Source organism: Cervus elaphus, chromosome 5, assembly GCF_910594005.1.
Source record: "Cervus elaphus chromosome 5, mCerEla1.1, whole genome shotgun sequence".
NCBI classification, from domain to species: Eukaryota; Metazoa; Chordata; class Mammalia; order Artiodactyla; family Cervidae; genus Cervus; species Cervus elaphus.
The window spans coordinates 41,508,362-41,532,122 of NC_057819.1; the positions used below are offsets into that span (position 1 = coordinate 41,508,362).

Consider the following 23,761-nt stretch of genomic DNA (forward strand, 5'->3'; position numbering starts at 1 on the left):
TATTTTATTAAAATGACAGTGAAAAACAAAAAAAAATGACAGTAAGTGCTTTCATTACCAAAAAATTTTAGCACTCCCTGATTAAAAAAATCCTTCCTTTTTTTCAGGTGAAAGTAATAAGAAGCCCTTTTCTCATTAGAAGAAATAAAAACTAAAGTTATGGACTGGCTTAGTTTATATGCTGTTTACATACGTGGCTATAGTCACTCCAGCCGTGTGAGCAGGGCTTCAGAAAGTAGTTACTTTGGTTGCCCTTTGTGTGCTTCTCACCTTAGTTTGTGGTGAGTGTTCTGTGACAGTGGAACTCCTTGTTGACAAGTAGACAAGATTACACTGACTGTCTTTCCTTGTTGATCATTACTTTGTTGCAGGACCCTTTGTTTGAAAGTTTGCTCCAGTTTTTCATCTTGAATTTCACCCAACCTCTTGGTACCTACCCCAGTTACTAAGATAAAACATGAGAGTCTAGAGTAGTCTACTGGTTGTCTGCATTCCTTTTATATGACTTTTAGTGGTATAGATAGGGATTTAAAAGGATCTTTTTCTGCCATTAAATTGATTAGAAAATTCCCCAAAATTAAATATTTGTTTTGAGGTTAGAATAATGAGGGAAATTTGTATAATATGCCAAACAGGAAAGAGATTTTAGAAATAGAGTTTTAGACAGAAAAGCCAGCCAACTCATGGTTGGACAGAAGGGACTGGCTGTCTATGAAGCTTCATATCATCAAGAAGTGTGCTTTCCTTCTCAGTTCTTCTTCCTGCAATTTCCATCACTGCTTTTATCCTCTGTCTCGCCACTGCCTTTTTGAAGATCCTGCCTCAGGATATGGTAGCTTGTCAGTAACTTGGAACCTGAGCAGTTCTCACAGTCCTACTGCTATGGGAAAGGAAGTATGTTTTTATAAAGTTTCTTGGTTGAAATCTTAACTTGTATAAGAATTGTTACATTATTTGTGATACTTAGGTTCTGTAAGTAACATCTAACTTAAATCCTTTTGGGAACAGAAAGAGATAGAAAGTAAACTTACCACAGGTTAAGATTGCCCTACCTCCATCCCCTGCTGCTCTAACCCTGCTGTTCTGTGTATCGCACTTTTGATCATGCGAATGTCAGATCTGTGAGGATAGGGATTTTTGTCCTGTTTTTTGGATAGCCTTATCTCCAGTTTTAGCACAGTCATTACAGTTCCTGACGCAAAGTAGTACTCCATTCATATTTGTTAAAATGGATAATGAATTATGAATTAAATGTTATGAACTCACCAGAAGACCCTAACCTCTGTGTATAATGTTGGTTTTAAGAGAAGATATTTTCAGAGGTCCAGATAATGAAATTTCAAGTCATCTTGGAACATATGCTCTTGGTAGGTGACTGTTTGCTTGAAAGTGTAGACAACAGTAATTAAATTCAATTACCTCATCTGTTGCCTTAGCCAAAAAATATTGGTCCAGGGAAAAAAGTCTTGGCTATTTGGTTCTTAAGCATTATGGGTTTGTTCATAATTATGTCTTACCTAATCCCTATTGTTTAACTTATTCCTCTTTTCTCTAATTCTGTGCTCAGCATATACTTTCTCATTAGAATTGTACTTCTTCTGTGGGTCTGTATAGAGGGAGAGAAATTAATTATTTAATTATTTATTACTCCTACTGTGTGTATGTGACACCATGTTAGGTACTGGGCATGAAATGGGAAGATAACAGTAGGATCTCTACATGCTATTCTTACATATACTTGGGACAATAGACATTAAAATAAACCACAGTAAGTACCTGATCACAAATTAAGGTGCTGTTGAATTGGGCTATAAGGGAATGCCTGTGAGAAAGTCACAGTTATAGTGAGATAGAAAGTATAAGTAAAAATGAACCATGCAAATAACAGATAAACCATATTCTAGGAAAGGGGAATAACGAGTGTCAAGGATAGGAGATGGGAAAGAATTTGGTATATTTGAGGAACTAGAAACAGTGTTTATAGTATTTATACAAGAGAACAGTTATAGATGTAAATATAGGCATGTATCTGATCATAGAAGGTAACATGTGGGCCTTTGGAATTTAACTAGGTAAATTGGAATTTACCTAAAGTTCAAATGGAGTACCTTGAAGAATTTTATACAGGCGACAGCATGTGATCTAATTTTTATTTTAGAAATACCATTTTGGTTACTATGGCAGAGAATGGATTAGATGGGGATAAGAGTGGCAGATGAAATTCAGCTGGGAGTCTATTAAAGTAGTCCAGAAGGTGTATGTTGGTAATTTAAGATAAATTGGTGGCAAAGGAAGTATAGAAATTAGACGACCCAGGTCTGAATCTTGAGGAAGGACCATTTAGGAGTTGTATAGGAAACTGGTGTTGTGGAAGCTTCATGAGAGAATAATCAGATGTGCTGGAAGCTGGAAAGACTGAGTTTAGGTATGAATGAAAAGAATGCCAAATTGGTAGGGTTGTTTGGTGATCATTTCTGACTTTGTGAAGGGAGTTTTGCTGAATCCATAAGCTATGTTGAAGTGTATGTACCAAAAAGTAGGTATAGGCTTTCTGTTTCTGACATGTCCTTATTGCTAAAGACAGTTAAAATGGCCTGCTAATAAATGAGAAAATATGAACTTAAAATCCTTGCAGATCTGAAAGGTAAGTTATCAGAATAAAACCATAGAGGAGTGGAGGATTAAAACCAGTTTTGCCTGGGAGAGCATTTTGAAATTTGGATAGTTTGCGAAGTTCAGCTTTGCAAAAGCCACCCAAAATATAGAGTAAAAGACAAACCTGTGGCCTAGTCAGAGTCAGGGGTTCTAACAGGAGTCCCTTCCCCTGTTCAATTGGTACCTGAAAAACTATACCCTAGTGAAAGGGAATGTAACTGCTTTCTCATCTGCTTCTCTCGAGGACTACAAAGCATATTTCCTTAGTTGTGCTGAGCAAGGTATCACATGTGAGAATGAACAGAAGTAGCAGACAATAAGCCCATACCCTGAAAAAAATTTAGGTAGTAGAATTATTAAGCATAGTATAGAGTAACTATGCTTACTATGTTTAAAGAATATCTGCAGGGAAGAAGAAATTCTAAAGAATAACCTTTGTAGAACTTCTGGAAGTAAAAGCAGTTAGACTGAAATTAAAAACTCAGTTAATTAAAGGGATTAACAGCAGATTAGATACAATTAAAGAATCAGTGAACTGGAAGATAAGTTACAAGAAAGTATTCAGAAATCAACAAAGAGGTAAAATGTATGAAAGAGGGAATAGAATGGTATTCTAGAAAGTTGTTGGTATTATTTGGTATATTTCAAATCTAGTTGTGTAAATTAACATTTAATGGATTTTATTTTTTTAAATTTTTCTTCATTTATTTTTATTAGTTGGAGGCTAATTACTTTATGATATTGTAGTGGGTTTTGTCATACATTGACATGAATCAGCCATGGAGTTACATGGATTTTATTATAAATCTTTTTATTTTTGAGAAAAGTAAAAAGCAAGTGGAATATAGAGTGAAAAACATGGTCTAAGATAGATATTTATTCAGAGTTTCAGAAGGAAAGAGAGTAAATGGGACAGAGTCAGTGTTTTAATAGGTAATACCTAGGACATTTTCTGAAGTGCAGAGAAGTACCAGAGTAGAGTAGCCAGGGACAGAGTGGTTATTTTAAAGAAGAGTGGCTGGACAGCTAACTGACAGCTAACTTCTCACCAGTAACATTTGAATGCAACAGATCATGGAATGATGATGTTAATATAGCAAGGGAAAATAACTACCAACACATAATTGTATGCCTTGCAAAAATATCTTTCAAGTAAGAGAGTGCAATATAAGAGAAATTGCAAACAGCAGAACCTCATCAAAGAAATTTCCAAAATTGAAATAAAAGTGATTCCAGATGCCAGAGGTACAGAAAGGAGTATAGAACAAAGCAAGTGATAAATATGTAAATAAACCTAAATAAATATTAACTGTATAATAACTGTGTCTTATAGATTAACATTAATACAAACTGAGAGAGAGTACTTAAAGATACTTTTGTGTCTGAAAATAAGATAATTGATTATTTTTCAGTTTTAAAAATTATTTTTCAGTTTGGAGGATACCCATTTAAAAATAAATGTCTTAATAGGCTGTTGGTTAGAATGTAATATGGTTCAACTATTTTGGAAAGCAATTTGGCAGTTCTCAAAATGTTAAACAGAGTTGTTATATGACCCAGGAATTCTACTCCTAGGTATATACATGAGAAAAATGAAAATATACGTCCACACAAAACTTGTACACAAATCTTCATTCCAGCATTATGAAAGTGAAAAGAAGTCAAATATTCTTTGTCTGATGAATGGATAAATAAAGGTGGTATAGCCATACAATGGAACATTATTTGGCCATAGAAAAAAGTGAATTTACTGATAATGCTACATGAAAACGTCATGTTAAATAACAGAAGCCGGTCACAAAGTAGTACATATTATATGATTCTCTTCATCTGAAACCCAAAACAGAGAGAAATTAACTTGGTGGCTACCTAGGGTGGATTTTAGGGTGGGTAAAGAAAATAGTGACTGCTAATGTATCCTAGAGTAAACTCCGGGAGTTGGTGATGGACAGGAAGATCTGGCGTGCTGTGATTCATGGGGTTGCAAAGAGTCAGACACGACTGTGTGACTGAACTGAACTGAGTAGATACTAGGTTTATTTTTGGAGTGATAAAAATGTTGAAATATTGATTGTTATGGTGGTTGCAAAATTGTACACTAAAAACAATTATACACTGGGATAGATTGTACCATATTTAGATTTTATCTTAATAAAAAAATTTTTAAACAAGTAAATGGAAAGATATCCTGTGTATATGGATTAGAAGTCAGTACTACCTAAAGTGATCTGCAGATTCAGTGTGATCCCTGAATGACAATTTTTGCAGGAATAGGATAACAGATAATGAAATTTATATAGAATCTCACTGGGCCCTGAAGAAGCAAGGACAATCTTTACAAAGAGGAAATAAAGTTGGAAATCTCATGCTGTTGATTTCAAAATATATTTCAAAACTACAGTAATCAAAACAGTGTGCTGCTGGCATAAAGATAGACATAGACAAATGGAATTATAGAGCCCAGAAACAAACCCTTGAGTTGACTGTATGGTGTAATGATTTTGAACTTGAATGCCAAGACCACTGAATGGGGAAAGGACAACCTCTTCAACAAATGGTGTTGGGGAAACTGAATATTCACGTGCGAAAGAATGAAGATGGACCCTTACTGTATCACCATAATACCTAAAAATTTTAATAACAGATTAAAGACTTCAACCTAAAACCCAAAGTCTGTAGAAGAAAACACAGGAGTGAAGCCTTGGGACATTTGATTTGACGGTGATTTCTTGGCTGTAACACCAAAAGCACATGTGAAAAAACAAAAATGGACAAGTTGGAATTCGTGAAAATCAAAAACTTACGTGTATTAACAGACACAAAACAGGATGAAAGGACAGTCTGCAAAACAACAAAATATTTGCTTATCATAACTGATAAGATGTTAATATATTGAATGTATAAAGAAACCCAACAACTCAACAAAATAACTCAGTAAACAAAATAACTCAGTTTAGAAAATGTCATAGGACTCAAATGGATGTTTTTCCAAAAATAATATACAGATGGCCAATAAGCACATGAAAAAGTATACTCAGCATCATTATTCAGCAAGGGAAAAACAAAGTCAAATGAGTTAGCACCTCAAACTAATTAGGATGGCTACTTTCAAAATAAAAGGCAAAACAAAATTTGTTGGAGAGGGTGTGGAGAAATTGAAACATTGCATTGGTGGTGGAAACATAAAATAGTATAGTTCCTATGGGAAACAGTATGGCAGTTACAAAACTAAAGAGCTAAATGGCTCACAATGGCTAAAAAGTGAAAACAACCCAAAATGTCCATTATCAGATGAATGGATAAACAAAATGATGGTGTATATGTGCAATGGGATATTATTCAACTTTCAAAAGGAAGAAGGACATCTGTCACATGCTACTACATCGATAGTCAAGATATGCTAAATGAAATGAGTCACTGAGACATACAGTATGATTCCAGTTATATGAAGTACTAAAGTACTGAAGTGCATAGAAACAAGAGTAGAGTGGTGGTTATGGGGTAAGGGGATATGGGGAGCTATTAAATGGATAGAATTTCAATTTTGCTTAATAAAAAAAGTTTGGTATCTGTTCCACAACATGGTGAATATACTTAACACTACAGAACTATACACTTAAAGATGGTTAAGATGGTAAATTTTGTTATTTGCTTTTGTTTTTTACCCCAATTACAGGTGAAAATTATAAAAGAAACCCAGCCACTTATCAAATACATAAAAAGTAAAGAAAAAAACTTTTGTACACATATTAATAGCAGACAGAATAAGCTTACAAAGTAGACTTGAAGACAAAAAGAATTACTAGTGCTAGAGATAAATAATGATTAAAAGTGAAGAAATTCATCAGAAAAGTGTAACTTAAAATTTGATGTATTTAATGCAGAATATTCAAATATGTGAAGCAAAAAGTTAATATAACAAATCCAGTCATGGTGACTTAATTTATCTCCTGAGTAAATAAGGAATGTTCAAGTAATTTAAAAAGAATAATTTGATAAACAACTCTGTACCTAGCAACTGCAGAGTATAGCAAATTTTTAAGCATAATACATAAAACATAATAATGCATAAAACATTAGAATTAAAATAATTTAGTGTTTAATAATAGAAATAAAACCCTTTTTGTTTTGGAACAAAACTGTATTTTATAAATAACTCACCAAGGAAGAAATCATAGTGAAAATTAGAAAATCTAAGTGGAATGTTAGCGAAATTTCAAAGGAGCACCTAGAGAGATAAGACTTAAATGGAAATATTAGGTAAAAATGCTTGAAATCAATAAACCAATCACCATTATTATCTTTGCTGTATAAAAATTTCCCCCCAAGTCTCAAAGCCTTAAAATAAAAATTTCTCACACTGCTTGATAGTGGCTGCTGCAACTGTGTGTGTGTGTGTTTGGTTCTTTTTGATTGGTATTCATTCTGAAAGAGGAGCCCTTATACAGCATTTGCTCATTCATTCATATAGCAGATGGGGTGGACAGGAGGATGAGCTAAAGTGTACTATTGTGTTCAAAATTGCTGCTTTTGTGTGTTTTATGTATCTTTACTCACATTCCACTGGCTAAGGCAAATCACATGGCTAAGTGTATGGGTTGGAGTTGTATATGCTCAAATGAGATGAAAGACAATTACATGATCCTTTACTCTAGGAAATTCGGGCTGTGAACAATAATATTAATAGAATCTACTATAGCTTTTATAAAGCTAAAAGTTAGAAATTTCTCATGAAGTTACAAAAATTATCGAAATAAACTTCCATAAGTTCAGTTCAGTCACTCAGTCATGTCCATCTCTGTGACCCTATGGACTGCAGCATGCCAGGCCTCCCTGTCCATCACCAACTCCCAGAGTTTCATGTCCATCAAGTCGGTGATGCCATCCAACCATCTCATCCTCTGTCATCCCCTTCTTCTCCCACCTTCAATCTTTCCCAGCATCAGGGTCTTTTCAAATGAGTCAGCTCTTCACATCAGGTGGCCAAAGTATTGGAGTTTCAGCTTCAACATCAGTCCTTCCAGTGAACACTCAGGACTGATCTCTGCTAGGATGGGCTGGTTGGATCTCCTTGCAGTCCAAGGGACTCTCAAGAGTCTTCTCCAACACCACAGTTCAAAAGCATCAATTCTTCAGTGCCTAGCTTTCATTATAGGCCAACTCTCATGTCCATACATGACTCCTGGAAAAACCATAGCCTTGACTAGACAGACCTTTGTTGGCAAAGTAATGTCTCTGCTTTTTAATATGCTGTCTAGTCTGGTCATAACTTTACTGCCAAGGAGTAAGCATCTTTAAATTTCATGGCTGCAGTCACCACCAGCAGTGGTTTTAGAGGCCCCTCGCCAAATAAAGTCTCAGAGAAGGAAATGGCAGCCCACTCCAGTACTCTTGCCTGGAGAGTCCCATGGATGGGGGAGCCTGGTGGGCTACAGTCTGTGGGGTTGCACAGAGTCAGACACGACTGAAGCGACTTAGCAGCAGCAGCAAAATAAAGTCTGCTACTGTTTCCGCTGTTTCTCCATCTATTTGCCATGAAGTGATGGGACCAGATGACCTGATCTTAGTTTTCTGAATGTTGAGCTCTAAGCCAACTTTTTCACCCTCTTTCACTTTCATTCAGAGGCTCTTTAGTTCTTCTTCACTTTCTGCCATAAGGGTGGTGTTATCTGCATATCTGAGGTTATTGATATTTCTCCCAGCAATCTTGATTCCAGCTTGTGCTTCATCCAGCCCAGCGTTTCTCATGATATACTCTGCATATAAGTTAAATAAGCACGGTGACAATATACAGCCTTGACATACTCCTTTTCCTATTTGGAACCTGTATGTTGTTCCCATGTCCAGTTCTAACCGTTGCTTCCTGACCTGCATACAGATTTCTCAAGAGGTAGGTCAGGTGGTCTGGTATTCCCATCTCTTAAAGAATTTTCCACAGTTTATTGTGAACCATACAGTCAAAGGCATAGTCAATAAAGCAGAAGTAGATGTTTTTCTGGAACTCTCTTGCTTTTTTGATGATCCAGGAGATGTTGGCAATTTGACCTCTGGTTCCTCTGCCTTTTCTAAAACCAGCTTGAACATCTGGAAGTTCACGTACTGTTGAAGCCTGGCTTGGAGAATTTTGAGCATTACTTTAGCAGCGTGAAACTTCCATAAAAGTATATGGAAAGAAATAATTAGATCTAAAAGAGGTTTTAATCTTACAATTATTTGAGAAGACTAAGATTACACTTAGGAAGACAAAATAGAGGAAAACGTACATTTTTAGCTGCAGTGAAAGTGGGGGTGTACTTACTGATTATGGAGAAGTTTTAATCTTTAAAAGTACTTCAGATCTATAATTTGAACATTTAAATTCAAACGAGGGAAATTTCTAGAAAAATATGTAAATTACCAAAACTGACTAGAAAAAAATATAAGTTGCTACAGACCATTTAAAATAATCTTCAAACTCCGATTTAACTTAGGTTTATTAGCAAGTTCTTCTAAAATTGAAATAATTTCAGCCATGCACAGTTTCCGGTGACTAATAGTAAATATTCAGATATTTGTTGAATAGCTGAGGTGAAAAGAGGAAATATTTGATTCATTTTATGAAAAGAACATAAGCTTGATACTAACACCTGATAAGAACATGAATGAGAAATTCATGAAGATACGAATGACAGTCTTTTAAGATTTTATTTTATGATAATATGAAACAACCATGAAAGAATCTATATATTTTCTATGGCAGCCATGACACATTACTATGAATTTGGCAGCTATAAAACAACATGAGTTTATCATTTAATTTTGTAAATCAGAAGTCTAAGTGAACTCAGCCAGTTTCCCTACTCAGCCTACAAGAAAAATCCTGGGCTCTTATCTGTACTTTTATGTGAAAAATTATTTCCAAGTTCATTCAGATCATTTGCAGAACTTGCTTCTTTGTGGCTCCACGCAGAGTTGAGGTCCTTCATTTCCATTTTGGCAGACTGGTGCCTCTCAACTTCCTTAGACCACCTGTGTTCTTGGTCAGATTGCACTGTCACTCTTTAAATCAGCAGCAGTTGGTGGAACCCTACTTTGAATCTTTCTTGCCACATCTCTTTTGCCTGTAGTTGGAGAAAGTTTTCTGCATAATAAGATCACTCAGAAAATCTTGGTTACATCTGCAAAGTCCTTTTTGTGATGTAGTCAATGCAATTACTTGTGGAGATTGGGATCTGTACATCTGTGAGAGACCCTTCTGCCTAATATGACGTAGATCTTTAAAAGGATGCATCACACTTTTTTTTTTTTTTTTTGATGCATCACACTTTTAAGGAGAGCATTATAATACATTTTAAGGTTTTAGTGAAGACACAAATGAGAGAAATACCAAAGTTCATGTTTGAAAAATCAATGTGATAAAGGTGATTTTCCCCAAATAGATTGAAAGGTCAATTACATTCCAATAAATATTTCAGCAGTGTTTTTTTATTTTAAGGAATTTTATAAACTGATTCTCAAATTTATATGGAAATGTAAGGGACAGGAAACTCATCACACTCCTAAAAGCGAGGCAACTTGTTTTTATTAAATTAAAGGTATGATTTATTAAATTAAAGATATGAGAAAGACTATAGGAATGGAATAGAAAGTACAGAAACAGTTGGATCCATCCGTGCACACTTGGCAAATGACAGGATTATGTATCAAAGAGATCTGATTTTTAATAGTGCTGGAAAAGTTGTTTCAGGAAAAAATGAAAGTACAGACTAATGGCTTACAGTGTCATTCATATCTATTTCAGTGAATGGCAAAAACATTATTAGTGGATAACAGTAGAAGGTCTTAATGCACTCAGAGTAGGAAAAAGTTTCTTGAATGGACACAAAAATCACAATCTTAAATGACAAGATTGGTAAATTTAAAAAAAGGATTTTTCGTTAAACATCAAAAAGAGGGCATACATAGTCCACAAGGTGAAGAGGAGGTGGTTCCCATTCATGATTTGATAGGTATTATAAAACAAATGTATATAGAAGTTAAAAAGAAAAAACACTGAGTCAGTAAAAACTAGTTATGAGACATGAGCGAATATTTCACAAAAGAGGAAGTCCAAGTGATTGAAATCATGAAAAGGTCTTCAAAGTGACTAATAAAGAAGATGCAAATTAAAATTTCACTGTAAAAAACACATTAGCAAAGTTAAAACATTAGTCAGAAGTGTTTGGGAGTATTTAGAAGGAGAACTTCTTTAATCTGTCTGTGGTAATGCCAAATATAAAACTGTACTCTATGCTTACTATCTCTACTCAATATGCTCTTGGGTTGCATTGTTCAAACGTCATAGGTATTATAACCACATGTGGTTATTGAGTCCTCAAAATGTAGATAGTCTAAAATGAGATGTGCTTTAAATGTACAGTTTAAAGACTTAGTAAGAAAAAAGAATGTAAAAAATCTCAATTTTTTAAATAATCACACTGAAATGATAATACATTTGGTTAGGTAAAATAGTAAAATATTTGCTCTTTTAAAAAACCTTTTTAAAAACTTTTTTTAAAACTTTAATCTGTAGCACACAGCACACTAGATCTTAGTTCCCCAACCAGGAATTGAACCTGTGTCCCCTGCATCAGAAGTATGGAGTTTTAACCACTGGACAGCCAGGGAAGTCCCTAAAAAACCTTTTTACTGTGGCTCCTGGAAAATTTTAAATTGTAATTTTCAGTATGTATGTATTGAACAGTACTTCCCTAGCAGAACCCAAGAAATGTTTATCAGGAACAATATATAAACAGTATAGCAAAATTATTCATTATATTCACAAACTGGAAATAACCAAAATGTCCAGTAGCAATTGACTGGATATGTTGTGGTACAGTAAACAATGTGATACTATATAGTAGTAAAAATGAGTGACAGGAAGTACACATCTTTGTTAATTTAGAAAACAATGCTAAGTACAAGAAGTTAAGTACAGTTGCTTACAGACTATGATTCCATAAAGCTCTTGAGAACAAGTCAATTCAGACATGCAGTTTTTTAGAAATATATATAAGCATACATATAAGATAATATAAAGATAAAGTCTGGAACAATTATCATGTAAGTCAGGATTTGAGTTGTTTCTGTGGGGAATAAAATACACAGGGTTTCCAATGTACTAACAGTGTTATGTTTCTAGTAGCTTTTATAGTTTTCTAAACAAGTTGCACATGTATGTATAACACATTTTCTTATGTGGCATATTTTATGACAATGCAAAGAATAGGCTAGCATGAATGGGAATGTGTGGGACAAGAAGAGGTAAGCCAAAGATGAGTTATTTACTTCTTGGAGCTGCAAGATTGTTCTTGGGCTAAAATCAAGGTTAGGTTGACCCTCCCCCTCCTTTTTTTTAAACTTAATTTTATTTGAAGTATAGTTGGTTTACAATATTGTGTTATTTTCAGGTGTAATGTTGAACCTCTTCTCATTTTTTGTATACAGCTATTTGTATTCCTGTTCAGCAGTCTCCTTTGGGTGGTGGTGTAAAGCTATCTGTTGTTGAAGGCTTTATTATCAGAGGACTTAAAGATAGGGCTTTCGTTGAAGAGACAGGCTGCTGGGCTTCTGCATCTTGTCACTCATGTTGCTGGCTGGCTTCTGGGCTTGTGAGGGTCAAGAGTTGTCCAGTCTACTATCTCTCATGATACCTCTCCCTAATGAGAAATGTTGGGTTTGAAACTGCAGAACAAAGGAGAGAAACCATCACAACCTGTTCTTCAGTCATTATATCCTCTGTCCAAGTTGCTTGTGTGGAAACCTAAATATGCTCATGCCTTTTTTTCTAGCATTTCAGGAAGAATCTTCAAATTAGAAGCTTTTGAATTACACTGGTCAGTCAGTCAGTCTCATCTTTAGGCTTATAGCATTTGCGGTTGTGCAGTATGTCAGTTTTGCCCAGTACTTCTTCGAGGATTATGTGAAGTTAACACAGGTTTATGTGACAGTTTCCAGAGTTCTTGGCTTTCCTGCATTTGTATTGTATGACAGAACATACTCAGTTTTGCTGGATAACTGAGACCATCAGCAGGCTCATTGCTGACAGGGTAGACTGGACATAGACTCTCTTCTGCCTTGACCTATTCTGAATGTGTTCTAAAACCTAAAGACATTCTCCTAAAGCCTTGGGAGACCTGGTGGCTGTTACTCTGTAGATTACTTTGCTGTCTTCTGTTGCATTTCCCTTACAAATATAGGCAGGTCTTTGTGTTTGTTCCACATGGTGAGAGGAACTTCAGTTGTGGTGAAGTCTTTGGTATATAGCTGGAAGTGGTGCACAATTCACCAGGAGATGCCACATCATCACTTGGCAGACAGAAACATGACATCATATTGACTTGGCAAGCCAAGAGTCACCACCACCATTTGAGCTGTTCCTCTTCTCACTAGAGAAGGACACCAACTTGGGAACCTCTCTGGCAAAACCCGGGGACTGTTCTTGACCAGGAGTCAACTTGTGTGCAAGTTTCACTGTGTGCAATTCTGGACCAAAAATTAACTTCTCTGAACTTCAAATGGGGATCATTCTTTTTTTTTTTCTTTTTTTTTCAGATGAGGATCCTTCTCGTTGTCTTTGCCTCACTGGGTTTGAAAGACTTAAAAAAATATATTTTGTTTATTTATTTGGCTGTATCAGGTCTTAGTTGAGGCAGGTGAACTCTTAAGTTGCATCATGTGGATCCAGTTCTCTGACGTGGGACCCTTGAATTGGGACTGCAGAATCTTAGCCACTGGATCACCAGGGAAATTGCTTTCAAGACTTTTGAAAACTGTAAAAGACTGAGCATGTGTGAGAAACAACAAAGGCCATATGGTTATGTGGAGGAATCATGACACAAGTGGAGGTGAGATCAGGAATTTAAAGACAGTGCCGAAACTTCAGGCATTACATAGAAATTGTGACGTCAAAGTGCAGTCTGTAGAGGTCTTCCCCTCTACAGGCACTGTGAAAGTGAAGGTGTTAGTCACTCAGTCGTGTCCGGCTTTTTGCGAGTCCATGGACTATAGCCCTCCAGACTCCTCTGTGCTTGGAGTTTTCCAGGCAAGAATACTGGAGTGGATTGCCAGTTCCTTCTCCAGGGGATCTACTTGACCCAGGGTAGGTTGGGTAGATTGGGTCTCCTGCATTGCAGGCAGATTCTGAGCCACCAGGGAAGTACTATAGAGTCAGATGTTTTCATAATTAGTACTTTTGTGTGTTTTAAAATGCAAAACTCTTTTTTTTTTTCCTTTATCTTTTTTTAAAAATTTTTTATTTTATTTATTTATTTATTTTTATTAGTTGGAGGCTAATTACTTCACAACATTTCAGTGGGTTTTGTCATACATTGACATGAATCAGCCATAGATTTACACGTATTCCCCATCCCGATCCCCCCTCCCACCTCCCTCTCCACCCGATTCCTCTGGGTCTTCCCAGTGCACCAGGCCGGAGCACTTGTCTCATGCATCCCACCTGGGCTGGTGATCTGTTTCACCATAGATAGTAGACATGCTGTTCTTTTGAAACATCCCACCCTCACCCTCTCCCACAGAGTTCAAAAGTCTGTTCTGTACTTCTGTGTCTCTTTTTCTGTTTTGCATATAGGGTTATCATTACCATCTTTCTACATTCCATATATATGTGTTAGTATGTTGTAATGTTCTTTATCTTTCTGGCTTACTTCACTCTGTATAATGGGCTCCAGTTTCATCCATCTCATTAGGACTGATTCAAATGAATTCTTTTTAACGGCTGAGTAATATTCCATGGTGTATATGTACCACAGCTTCCTTATCCATTCATCTGCTGATGGGCATCTAGGTTGCTTCCATGTCCTGGCTATTATAAACAGTGCTGCGATGAACATTGGGGTGCACGTGTCTCTTTCAGATCTGGTTTCCTCAGTGTGTATGCCCAAGAGTGGTATTGCTGGGTCATATGGCAGTTCTATTTCCAGTTTTTTAAGAAATCTCCACACTGTTTTCCATAGTGGCTGTACTAGTTTGCATTCCCACCAACAGTGTAAGAGGGTTCCCTTTTCTCCACACCCTCTCCAGCATTTATTGCTTGTAGACTTTTGGATAGCAGCCATCCTGACTGGTGTGGAATGGTACCTCATTGTGGTTTTGATTTGCATTTCTCTAATAATGAGTGATGTTGAGCATCTTTTCATGTGTTTGTTAGCCATCTGTATGTCTTCTTTGGAGAAATGTCTGTTTAGTTCTTTGGCCCATTTTTTGATTGGGTCATTTATTTTTCTGGAATTGAGCTGCAGGAGTTGCTTGTATATTTTTGAGATTAATCCTTTGTCTGTTTCTTCATTTGCTATTATTTTCTCCCAATCTGAGGGCTGTCTTTTCACCTTACTTATAGTTTCCTTTGTAGTGCAAAAGCTTTAAGTTTCAGACTCTACTACAAAGCCACAGTCATCAAGACAGTATGGTACTGGCACAAAGACAGAAATATAGATCAATGGAACAGAATAGAAAGCCCAGAGATAAATCCACGAACCTATGGACACCTTATCTTTGACAAAGGAGGCAAGGATATACAATGGAAAAAAGACAACCTCTTTAACAAGTGGTGCTGGGAAAACTGGTCAACCACTTGTAAAAGAATGAAACTAGAACACTTTCTAACACCATACACAAAAATAAACTCAAAATGGATTAAAGATCTAAATGTAAGAACAGAAACTATAAAACTCCTAGAGGAGAACATAGGCAAAACACTCTTCGACACAAATCACAGCAAGATCCTCTATGACCCACCTCCCAGAATACTGGAAATAAAAGCAAAACTAAACAAATGGGACCTAATGAAACTTAAATGCAAAACTCTTAATTCTTCCTCCTAATATCTTTCTCTGAAAGACTTCCTCAAATTTCCTTTCAGCATTAGGCCCCATATCAACTGTAGTCATTTTCTCCTTAGAAATGGTTTTGATTTGACTTCTCCCTGCTGAAGAGACAGGTGAATTAGACCTAATTTTAGCTCACTGTTTAATTCTAGCTAAAGCCCCTGCACAAGTCAGTTTCCTTATTTTAATACACGTACTTCAAATATGGTTCAAGTTTGAGTTCAGTCACTCAGTCGTGTCTGACTCTTTGTGACCCCATGGATTGGAGCACTCCAGGCCTCCTTGTCCATCACCAACTCCCGGAATTTACTCAAACTCATGTCCATTGAGTCAGTGATGCCATCCAACGATCTCATCCTCTGTTGTCCCCGTCTCCTCCTGCCTTCAATCATTCTCAGCATCATGGTCTTTGCCATCTAGTCAGTTCTTCGCATCAGGTAGCCAAAGGATTGGAGTTTCAGCTTCAACATCAGTCCTTCCAATGAATAGTCAGGACTGATTTCCTTTAGGATGGACTGGTTGGATCTCCTTGCAGTCAAAGGGACTCTTAAGAGTCTTCTGCAACACCACAGTTCAAAAGCATCAATTCTTCAGCACTCAACCTTCTTTATAGTTCAACTCTCACATCCATACATGACTACTGGAAAAACCATAGCTTTGACTAGATGGACCTTTGTTGACAAAGTAATGTCTCTGCTTTTTAATATGCTCTCTAGGTTGGTCATAACTTTTCTTCCAAGGAGCAAACATCTTTTAATTTCATTGCTGCAGTCACCATCTGCAGTGATTTTGGAGCCCCCCAAAATAAAGTCTCTCACATGTTTCCATTGTTTCCCCGTCTATTTGCCAAGAAGTGATGGGACCAGATGCCATGATCTTAGTTTTATGAATGTTGAGTTTTAAGCCAACTTCTTCACTCTCCTCTTTCACTTTCTTTTATCCAGAAGTTCTTTAGTTCTTCTTTGCTTTCTGCCATAAGAGTGGTGTCATCTGCATATCTGAGGTTATTGATATTTCTTCCAGCAATCTTGATTCCAGCTTGTGCTTCATCCTGTCCAGCTTTTCTCATGATGTATTCTGCATATAAGTTAAATAAGCAGAGTAAAAATATACAGCCTTGATACAGTATGGTAGCTTTGTTTTAAGTTAACTCTTTGCCAGGAATTCATTCATTAACATATGTTTGAGTGCCTGCTGTGTGTTGGGGGCTAGGAATGTGGTATTTCAGGATGGTGACACTGGTGAAAGTGTGGATGGAGATAATTAATCCAGAAAATCTAGATAATAGATAACTGCCATGATTGACCATTGAATTTAGTTATGAGCTGCTTCATAAATAGGAAATAAGAAACTTGCTGAGTTATAGCAGTGGAACAGTTAAGGGAAAAGCCTGAATGAAGAAATGACAAGTGGAAGAATGTAATACATTCAGATATACATAAGTATTGAATATTATATTAGCAATATAATATGAATATTGAAACTTGGTACAATATATTGGAGAAATGGCTGTGCCTAAAAGTGTTGCTGAGTCCAAGTTTGTTCAGCTCGCCGCACAACAGGCCAGTAAATCCCTGAGACATGTTGAGGCAAGGAATATGACTATTTGGAAAGTAAGGTGACAGAGAAAATGACAGACTAATGTCTCAAAGAAAGCATCTTGTTACTGGATCTGGATGCCAGGTTCTTTTATAAAGTCAGAGAGAGAGAAGCAATGAGGAACTAAAGTCAAAAAGCAGAATAGGGAGGGAGAGGCAGTGTGGAAGAAAAGTAAAAAGAGTCTTCAGTCTTGCAAAACATCTAGAAGGCTCAGCCTTTGGAAGGGACGTGTTAATCTCTTTTTGTTGTAGCTATTCACGGGTGGGCAGGGGAAGACTGACTATGAGCTGAACAAAGGCTCTTTAGTTTAACAGCCAGGCAGTGGGGCAGGGTCCTCTGAGGCAGGCCATTTTATGTATGATTGTAGTAACAAAAGAAACAAAAAGCAAGTCAAAGAAACAAAATTGGTTTTTCCCTGCAACAAAAAGAGATAAGGAGTCAAAGTTTTGTGTGTGTTTATTTGTGTATTAATATATTTTTAAAGATTGGAAAGCACTGGAACATTTTATATGGTTATGGGAATGGTTCGGTGGAATGCGAGAGTTGAGGATATAAAAGGAAATAGAAAATGTAACTAAATTCTTGAGGTTGTGAAACTGGATAAGATTCAGAGCATATGGATCAGAATTCGTCAGCCGTGGCCCTGTTGACATTTGGAACAAGATAATTCTTTCATGGAAGCTGTCCTGTACAACAAAGAATGGTTAGCATCATCCCTGGCCTTTACCCACTAGATATCAGAAGTACCCCACCCCTATGACAGTTTTAAAAAATGTACCTTGAAGAGAGTTATGTGCACAAAATCACCTCTAGTTGAGAATAATTGATATAGAAGTATTGGTCTTTTAAAGAAAGGCTTTGGGTTCTTTACCTGGCGGGAAGAAATAGAACATGAGAGTGTAGATGGGTTTGTAGATTAGTTGATAATAAAAGTAATTTTCTTCTCATGATTTTACCCTTCGTAATGAAATGAGTCAGGGTTATGCGGTTGGTCAAAGGGTCGAGAGTGACAAAGTTAAAAAGTCATTTTTGTAGAACGGGAGAAAAAGGTTCTTAGAAAAATCAAAGATTCCTGGTGAGCAGTGGGAGAGCTACAGACTATTTCTTTTGCAGAAATTTTACTAGAGAGGCTTTAGACCAAAGAGACCAGGCAGGAAAATGGAGGACAGTACCAAGATTCTTCTTGATTTATTTCTAAAAGTGGTAGATGAGAGCCTGTCTCGATCTTACTTGGTCACAAGCATTTAAAGCTGTTAACTTCTTGAAATTTTTTATTTTCCCATTATACCGCATTTTCTTGCTTTTCCTTCTACTTCTGTAGCCATTCTTTTTTCAGTCAGATTTACAATTATCTTCCATCTGTTCCTTAATTTTCAGCAATTTCTAGGCTTATGACTTAAGCCCTCTATATTCTTACTGTTAACTCCTCTCCCTAAGCACTGTTTCTATTCAGGACTCTTATTACCACTGTTTTTTTAATCCCAACTCTTTTATATCTAACTTAGATTTTGACCTTGAATTTCAGATACAATGGGTCTAGCTGTTTCCTGGGACATTTTCATCATATTTATCATAGAGTTCTTTAAAAAACAACATGCCCCAAACCAAGTTTCTCCGTTCAGAACCTGCTTCTTTGTTCCTTTTCCTCATCCAACTTAACAGAAGTCCCCAGTTGATTTATGATTCCCATCTTGGTGATTGGGTCTGCGGCCCCTGAATATTGGCATGGGTACATCCCTCTTGACTCACGTTAGTCAGTAGTCTTGTTTATATTACTCTCACATTTCATGAATTCTTCCATATCTCCATATTTCCGGTTTCATCTCACTGCTCTTTTCTCTGTACATTGAAGTACTTGGAGTTGAAGTTTCCCAAAGATACTCTTCTCATCTTTAAGCTTTTGCATGTGTTTCTCCAAACCCTTGAAATGCTTTTGCCTCCACCATCTTTGCTACACAAACTCCTCGTCATGTTTCAGACTGGGTTAGACAAAAGAATAAGGGTATGCTCATTTCACAGATTGAAAATGAGATCCCAGAGAAAAGAGACTGAGCTCAGAAACAGGCATATACTCAGAGGGCAGGTAGTAAATCAGATGAGCTCAGCTTTGAAACTCACATCCTCATCAGCATGAGACTGTAGAGAAACCCTAAGATTCACCCAAGTTAGGAAGTAAAATAGGAGACTGGGGTGCATCTTAAATGTACCACTCAACTGAGAAGTAAAGAGAAGCAGCTATAAGAGAAATTGCATGTTTTTGTCTTGATTCTGAATGGAGGCAGGTAGGAAGTAACCACTTGGTGGTCAGACATTTTAGATTTGCAGCTCAAATTCATAATATAGTTCTGTCTGAAAAAAAACTAGAGCTAAGAATATAAAGTAGCTCTAGACTGTTAATCATAACAGGTGTCTGGCATAAGCATACCTATATCCTCTCTAGAGGCACTTATTTCAGAGGTTGGCAAACTCTTCTGTACTGGGCTGGGTAGTCAGTATTTTCTGCCTTTCAGGCTACTTAGGATTTCGGTTCTCTATAGCATGTACTTTGCTTCATGGTTTTTTGTTTTGTTTTTAAATGTAGCCATTTATTGTAAAAACTGTTTTTAGCTAGTTCAGTTCAGTTGCTCAGTGGTGTCCAGCTCTTTGCGACCCCATGAATCGCAGCATGCCAGGCCTCCCTGTCCATCACCAACTCCCAGAGTCTACCCACACCCCTGTCCATCGAGTCAGTGATGCCATCCAGCCATCTCATTCTCTGTCATCCCCTTCTCCTCCTGCCCCCAATCCCTCCCAGCATCAGGGTCTTTTCCAATGAGTCAACTCTTCGCATCAGGTGGCCAAAGTATTGGAGTTTCAGCCTCAACATCAGTCCTTCCAGTGAACACCCAGGACTGATGTCCTTTTAGCTAGAGGACTCTACATAAAACAGACTACAGGCCAGATTTGGCCCATTGATGTAGAATAACTTCATTCTAAAATTATTAGAATGTAATATTTCTCCAAATATTCCCATAAGTATTTTCTAGGGAAATTAAGTGATCAGAGAAATAAAATGACTAAGCAGGCAAGGAAATAAGTTACAAAGTGTATTATTATAGCTGAAATGACAGCAGAAAGAGACCCATAGGTCCTTTGAATGCTGCAGTTATCAAAGCACAGAATAATAGTCACAGAATATAAATGTTTACATGGTTTAATTAATGAATGATGAGGTTTGAAATATGTTAAGGGGAAAATTAACAGTTCAAATTTGAAAAAAATAAAGGAACAAAGCTCCTATAAGAAGTGAAAGTTTATTTGAAGTTAAGAATTCAATGGTTGGATTTAATAGCAGGTGAGACAGAGTTGATGAGACACTGAGGATTTGTGAATTGAAAGAGAGGTCAGTAGAAATTACCCAGGATAAAGCACAGAGTGAAAGGGAATATATGAAAGAGGTTCAGGAAATGGTGTTAGAATGTACAGATATAATTAGAGTTCCAGAAAAAGCAGGGAAAGAATGGGCAGAGGCAATACATGAAGAGATCAGTTCAGTCGCTCAGTCGTGACTGACTCTTTGTGACCCCATGAACCACATGGACAGGCCTCCCTGTCCATCACCAACTCCCGGAGTCCACCCAAACCCATGTCCATTGAGTCGGTGATGCCATCCAACCATCTCATCCTCTGTCATCCCCTTCTCCTCCTGCCCTCAATCTTTCCCAGCATCAGGGTCTTTTCAAATGAGTTAGCTCTTCGCATCAGGTGGCCAAAGTATTGGAGTTTCAGCTTCAACATCAGTCCTTCCAATGAACACCCAGGACTGATCTCCTTTAGGATGGACTGGTTGGATCTCCTTGCAGTCCAAGGGTCTCTCAAAAGTCTTCTCCAACACCACAATTCAAAAACATCAATTCTTTGACACTCAGCTTTCTTTATAGTCCAACTCTCACATCCATACATGACCACTGGAAAAACCATAGCCTTGACTAGACAGACCTTGTTGACAAAGTAATGTCTGCTTTTTAACATGCTGTGTAGGTTGGTCATAACTTTCCTTCCAAGGAGTAAGCGTCTTTTAATTTCATGGCTGCAATCACCATCTGCAGTGATTTTGGAGCCCAGAAAAATAAAGTCAGCCACTGTTTCCACTCCCCATCTATTTGCCTTGAAGTGATGGGACCGGATGCCATGACCTTAGTTTTCTGAATGTTGATTAAGCCAACTTTTTCACTGTCCTCTTTCACTTTCATCAAGAGGCTCTTTAGTTATTCTTCACTTTCTGCCATAATGGTTATAGGGCTAAGAAATTTCTAGAAATCATGAAATATGAATTTAATAAGTCGAACTTTGCAGGAATGTGAGGCTTATTTTAGGAAATGTTAGGAAACCAATTTATAGGTCAGAAGAGAAAAATATAAACAATGCATGTAGCAATAACATTTGATAAGCTAATATTTATTTATGATTTAGAAAAATGAAATTGCAAAATAGATGTAAATTTCTGTAATGTGAATAAAAATATCTGCCAAGGAACCTGAATTTATCATCATACATAATGTTAAAAATTTGAAAGCATTTATTTAAAGAATAAGATGAAATTAATAGTTATTTGGAAAACCTTGGAAATTAAATGAATTATTAGAATTATTATTAGACTGTAGATATTTGTTGCTGGATACAAAAATCAGTATCTAAAAATCTTTTTGCATTTCTTCCAGCAAAATTAAATTTTATAATGAAACTTTAACAAATGCTAGTATTTTATAATAGCGTTAAGAAATATGAAGGAAGAAATATGAAGGAGGGCTTCCCTGGAGGCTCAGTGTTAAAGAATCCTTCTGCCAGTGTAGGAGACTTGGGTTTGATCCCTAATCCAGGAAGATCCCACATGCCATGAAACAGCTAAGCCCATGTGCCGCAAATGTTGAGCCTGTGCTTTAATGCCCTGGAGCTACAACTGCTGAGCTCTCGTGCTGCAACTGTTGAAGTCTTGTGCCCTAGAGCCTGTGCTGTGCAACAAGATAAACCACCGCAAAGAGAGGCCTGGGCACCAAAACTAGGGAATAGCCCCCACTCGCTGCAACTGGAGAAAATCCTGCACAGCCACAAAGACCCAGCACAGCCAAAGATGGATAATGAAAGAAATATGAAGGAACTAGGACTCGGTCATAACAAAAAATGTACAAGATCCTTGGGAGAACATTATAAATTATTAAACAATCTAAATAGAGATGCTGTCTTTATAGACTGCAAGAGTTGCTATTGTAAAGACAGTTACTATTGTAAAGACAGTCTTCAACATCTTGACCTGTAAATTTTTTTGCAATTCCTAATGTTTTTCCCCTCTCTCCCTCTTTATTGGAGGAGCTGATTCCAAAATTTATATAGAAATGCAAAAAGCTTACAGTCGCAAAGACACTTTCAAAAGAAAAAGCACACGATTGTCTTGCTTTACCAGATATCAAGGTTTTTTTACAAAATAATAATAAATATTTTTTAAATAATTAAAACAATGAAGTATAGGTTGCTACTGCTGCTGCTGCTGCTAAGTCTCTTCAGTCGTGCCCGACTCTGTGCGACCCCATAGGTGGCAGCCCACCAGGCTCCCCCATCCCTGGGATTCCCCAAGCAAGAACACTGGAGTGGGTTGCCATTTCCTTCTCCAATGCATGAAAGTGAAAGTGAAGTCTCTCAGTCGTGTCCAACTCTTAGCGACCCCATGGACTGCAGCCTACCAGTCTCCTCCGTCCGTGGGATTTTCCAGGCAAGAGTACTGGAGTGGGGTGCCATTGCCTTCTCTGGACGTATAGGTTATGCATATGTAAATAATCTGAGAGAACAGGGAACCAAGAATTTACTCATATATAGAAACGAGATATATGTCACAGGTGGCTGTATTGTAGACCAAATAGGAAAGAATGCACTAAATAATGATGCTGAGTCAAAAATATACTCTTATTGGGAAAAAAAGAAATTTTACCTATGCCTCAAACTGTATTTGCTTAAACTTTAAGTGGAGGAGAAACCTAAATGTGAAAGACAAAACAATAAAACTTTTCTGAGAAAAATATTTCAATGATGGGAGTGCAGGGAAGGCTTTTTCCCATAAATATATAAACCTAAAGTTGTTGATGCACTTTATATCATTAAAAATAAGTGTATTTATTAAAGTATACCATATGGGATGTAAAAATAATTTACAAGTTGAGAATATATATTTTGGAATATATACAGCCAAAAATGATTATTTAGAATGTATAGAGAATTCTTATGACTCAATAGGCAAAGACAGAGAGCCCTATTAAAAAATGCTTAGATAGGGTTTTACAAAAGAGGAAATCCCAGTGACTGACAGAAAAATTTAAAAAATGTTTAACCTCATCATTAATTAGAAAGTTGTAAATTAAAACCACAATGAGAATTGTTTCATACTCACAATATTGTTTTATGTGCTCATTGTTTTCCTTTCTGTATCACTGATTTCTACTCTTAATATTTACTTTGGATATAATTTGATCTTTTTCTTCTAGCTTCCTAAGGTAGAAACATATTGTCCATTAGTTAACCTTTCTTCTTTTTCCTTTCCAGACATTTAAAGCTATAAAATTCTCTTTAAGCACTGCTTTAACTGCATCTGACAAATTTTGATGTGTTGTGTTTTT

General features: G+C 36.7%; 1 protein-coding gene across 7 annotated transcripts in view; it reads left to right on the plus strand.

Moving 5' to 3' along the window:
- LARP1B (La ribonucleoprotein 1B) overlaps positions 1 to 23,761 on the plus strand; it is a 129,549-nt gene that overhangs the window by 40,514 nt on the left and 65,274 nt on the right. The window contains exon 12 of one of the 7 annotated variants that reach the window (XR_006341116.1): positions 108 to 281. The exons of 5 other annotated variants lie outside the window; for them this stretch is intronic. Coding sequence is in view for 1 of the 2 variants with exons in the window: in XM_043902393.1 (XP_043758328.1) it covers positions 108 to 155 (48 nt within the window). In the remaining variant the exon portion in view is untranslated. Of the gene's footprint in view, positions 1 to 107; positions 7,539 to 23,761 lie in introns of those variants that run through there. One more of the 7 variants, XM_043902393.1, reaches the window with a different exon arrangement.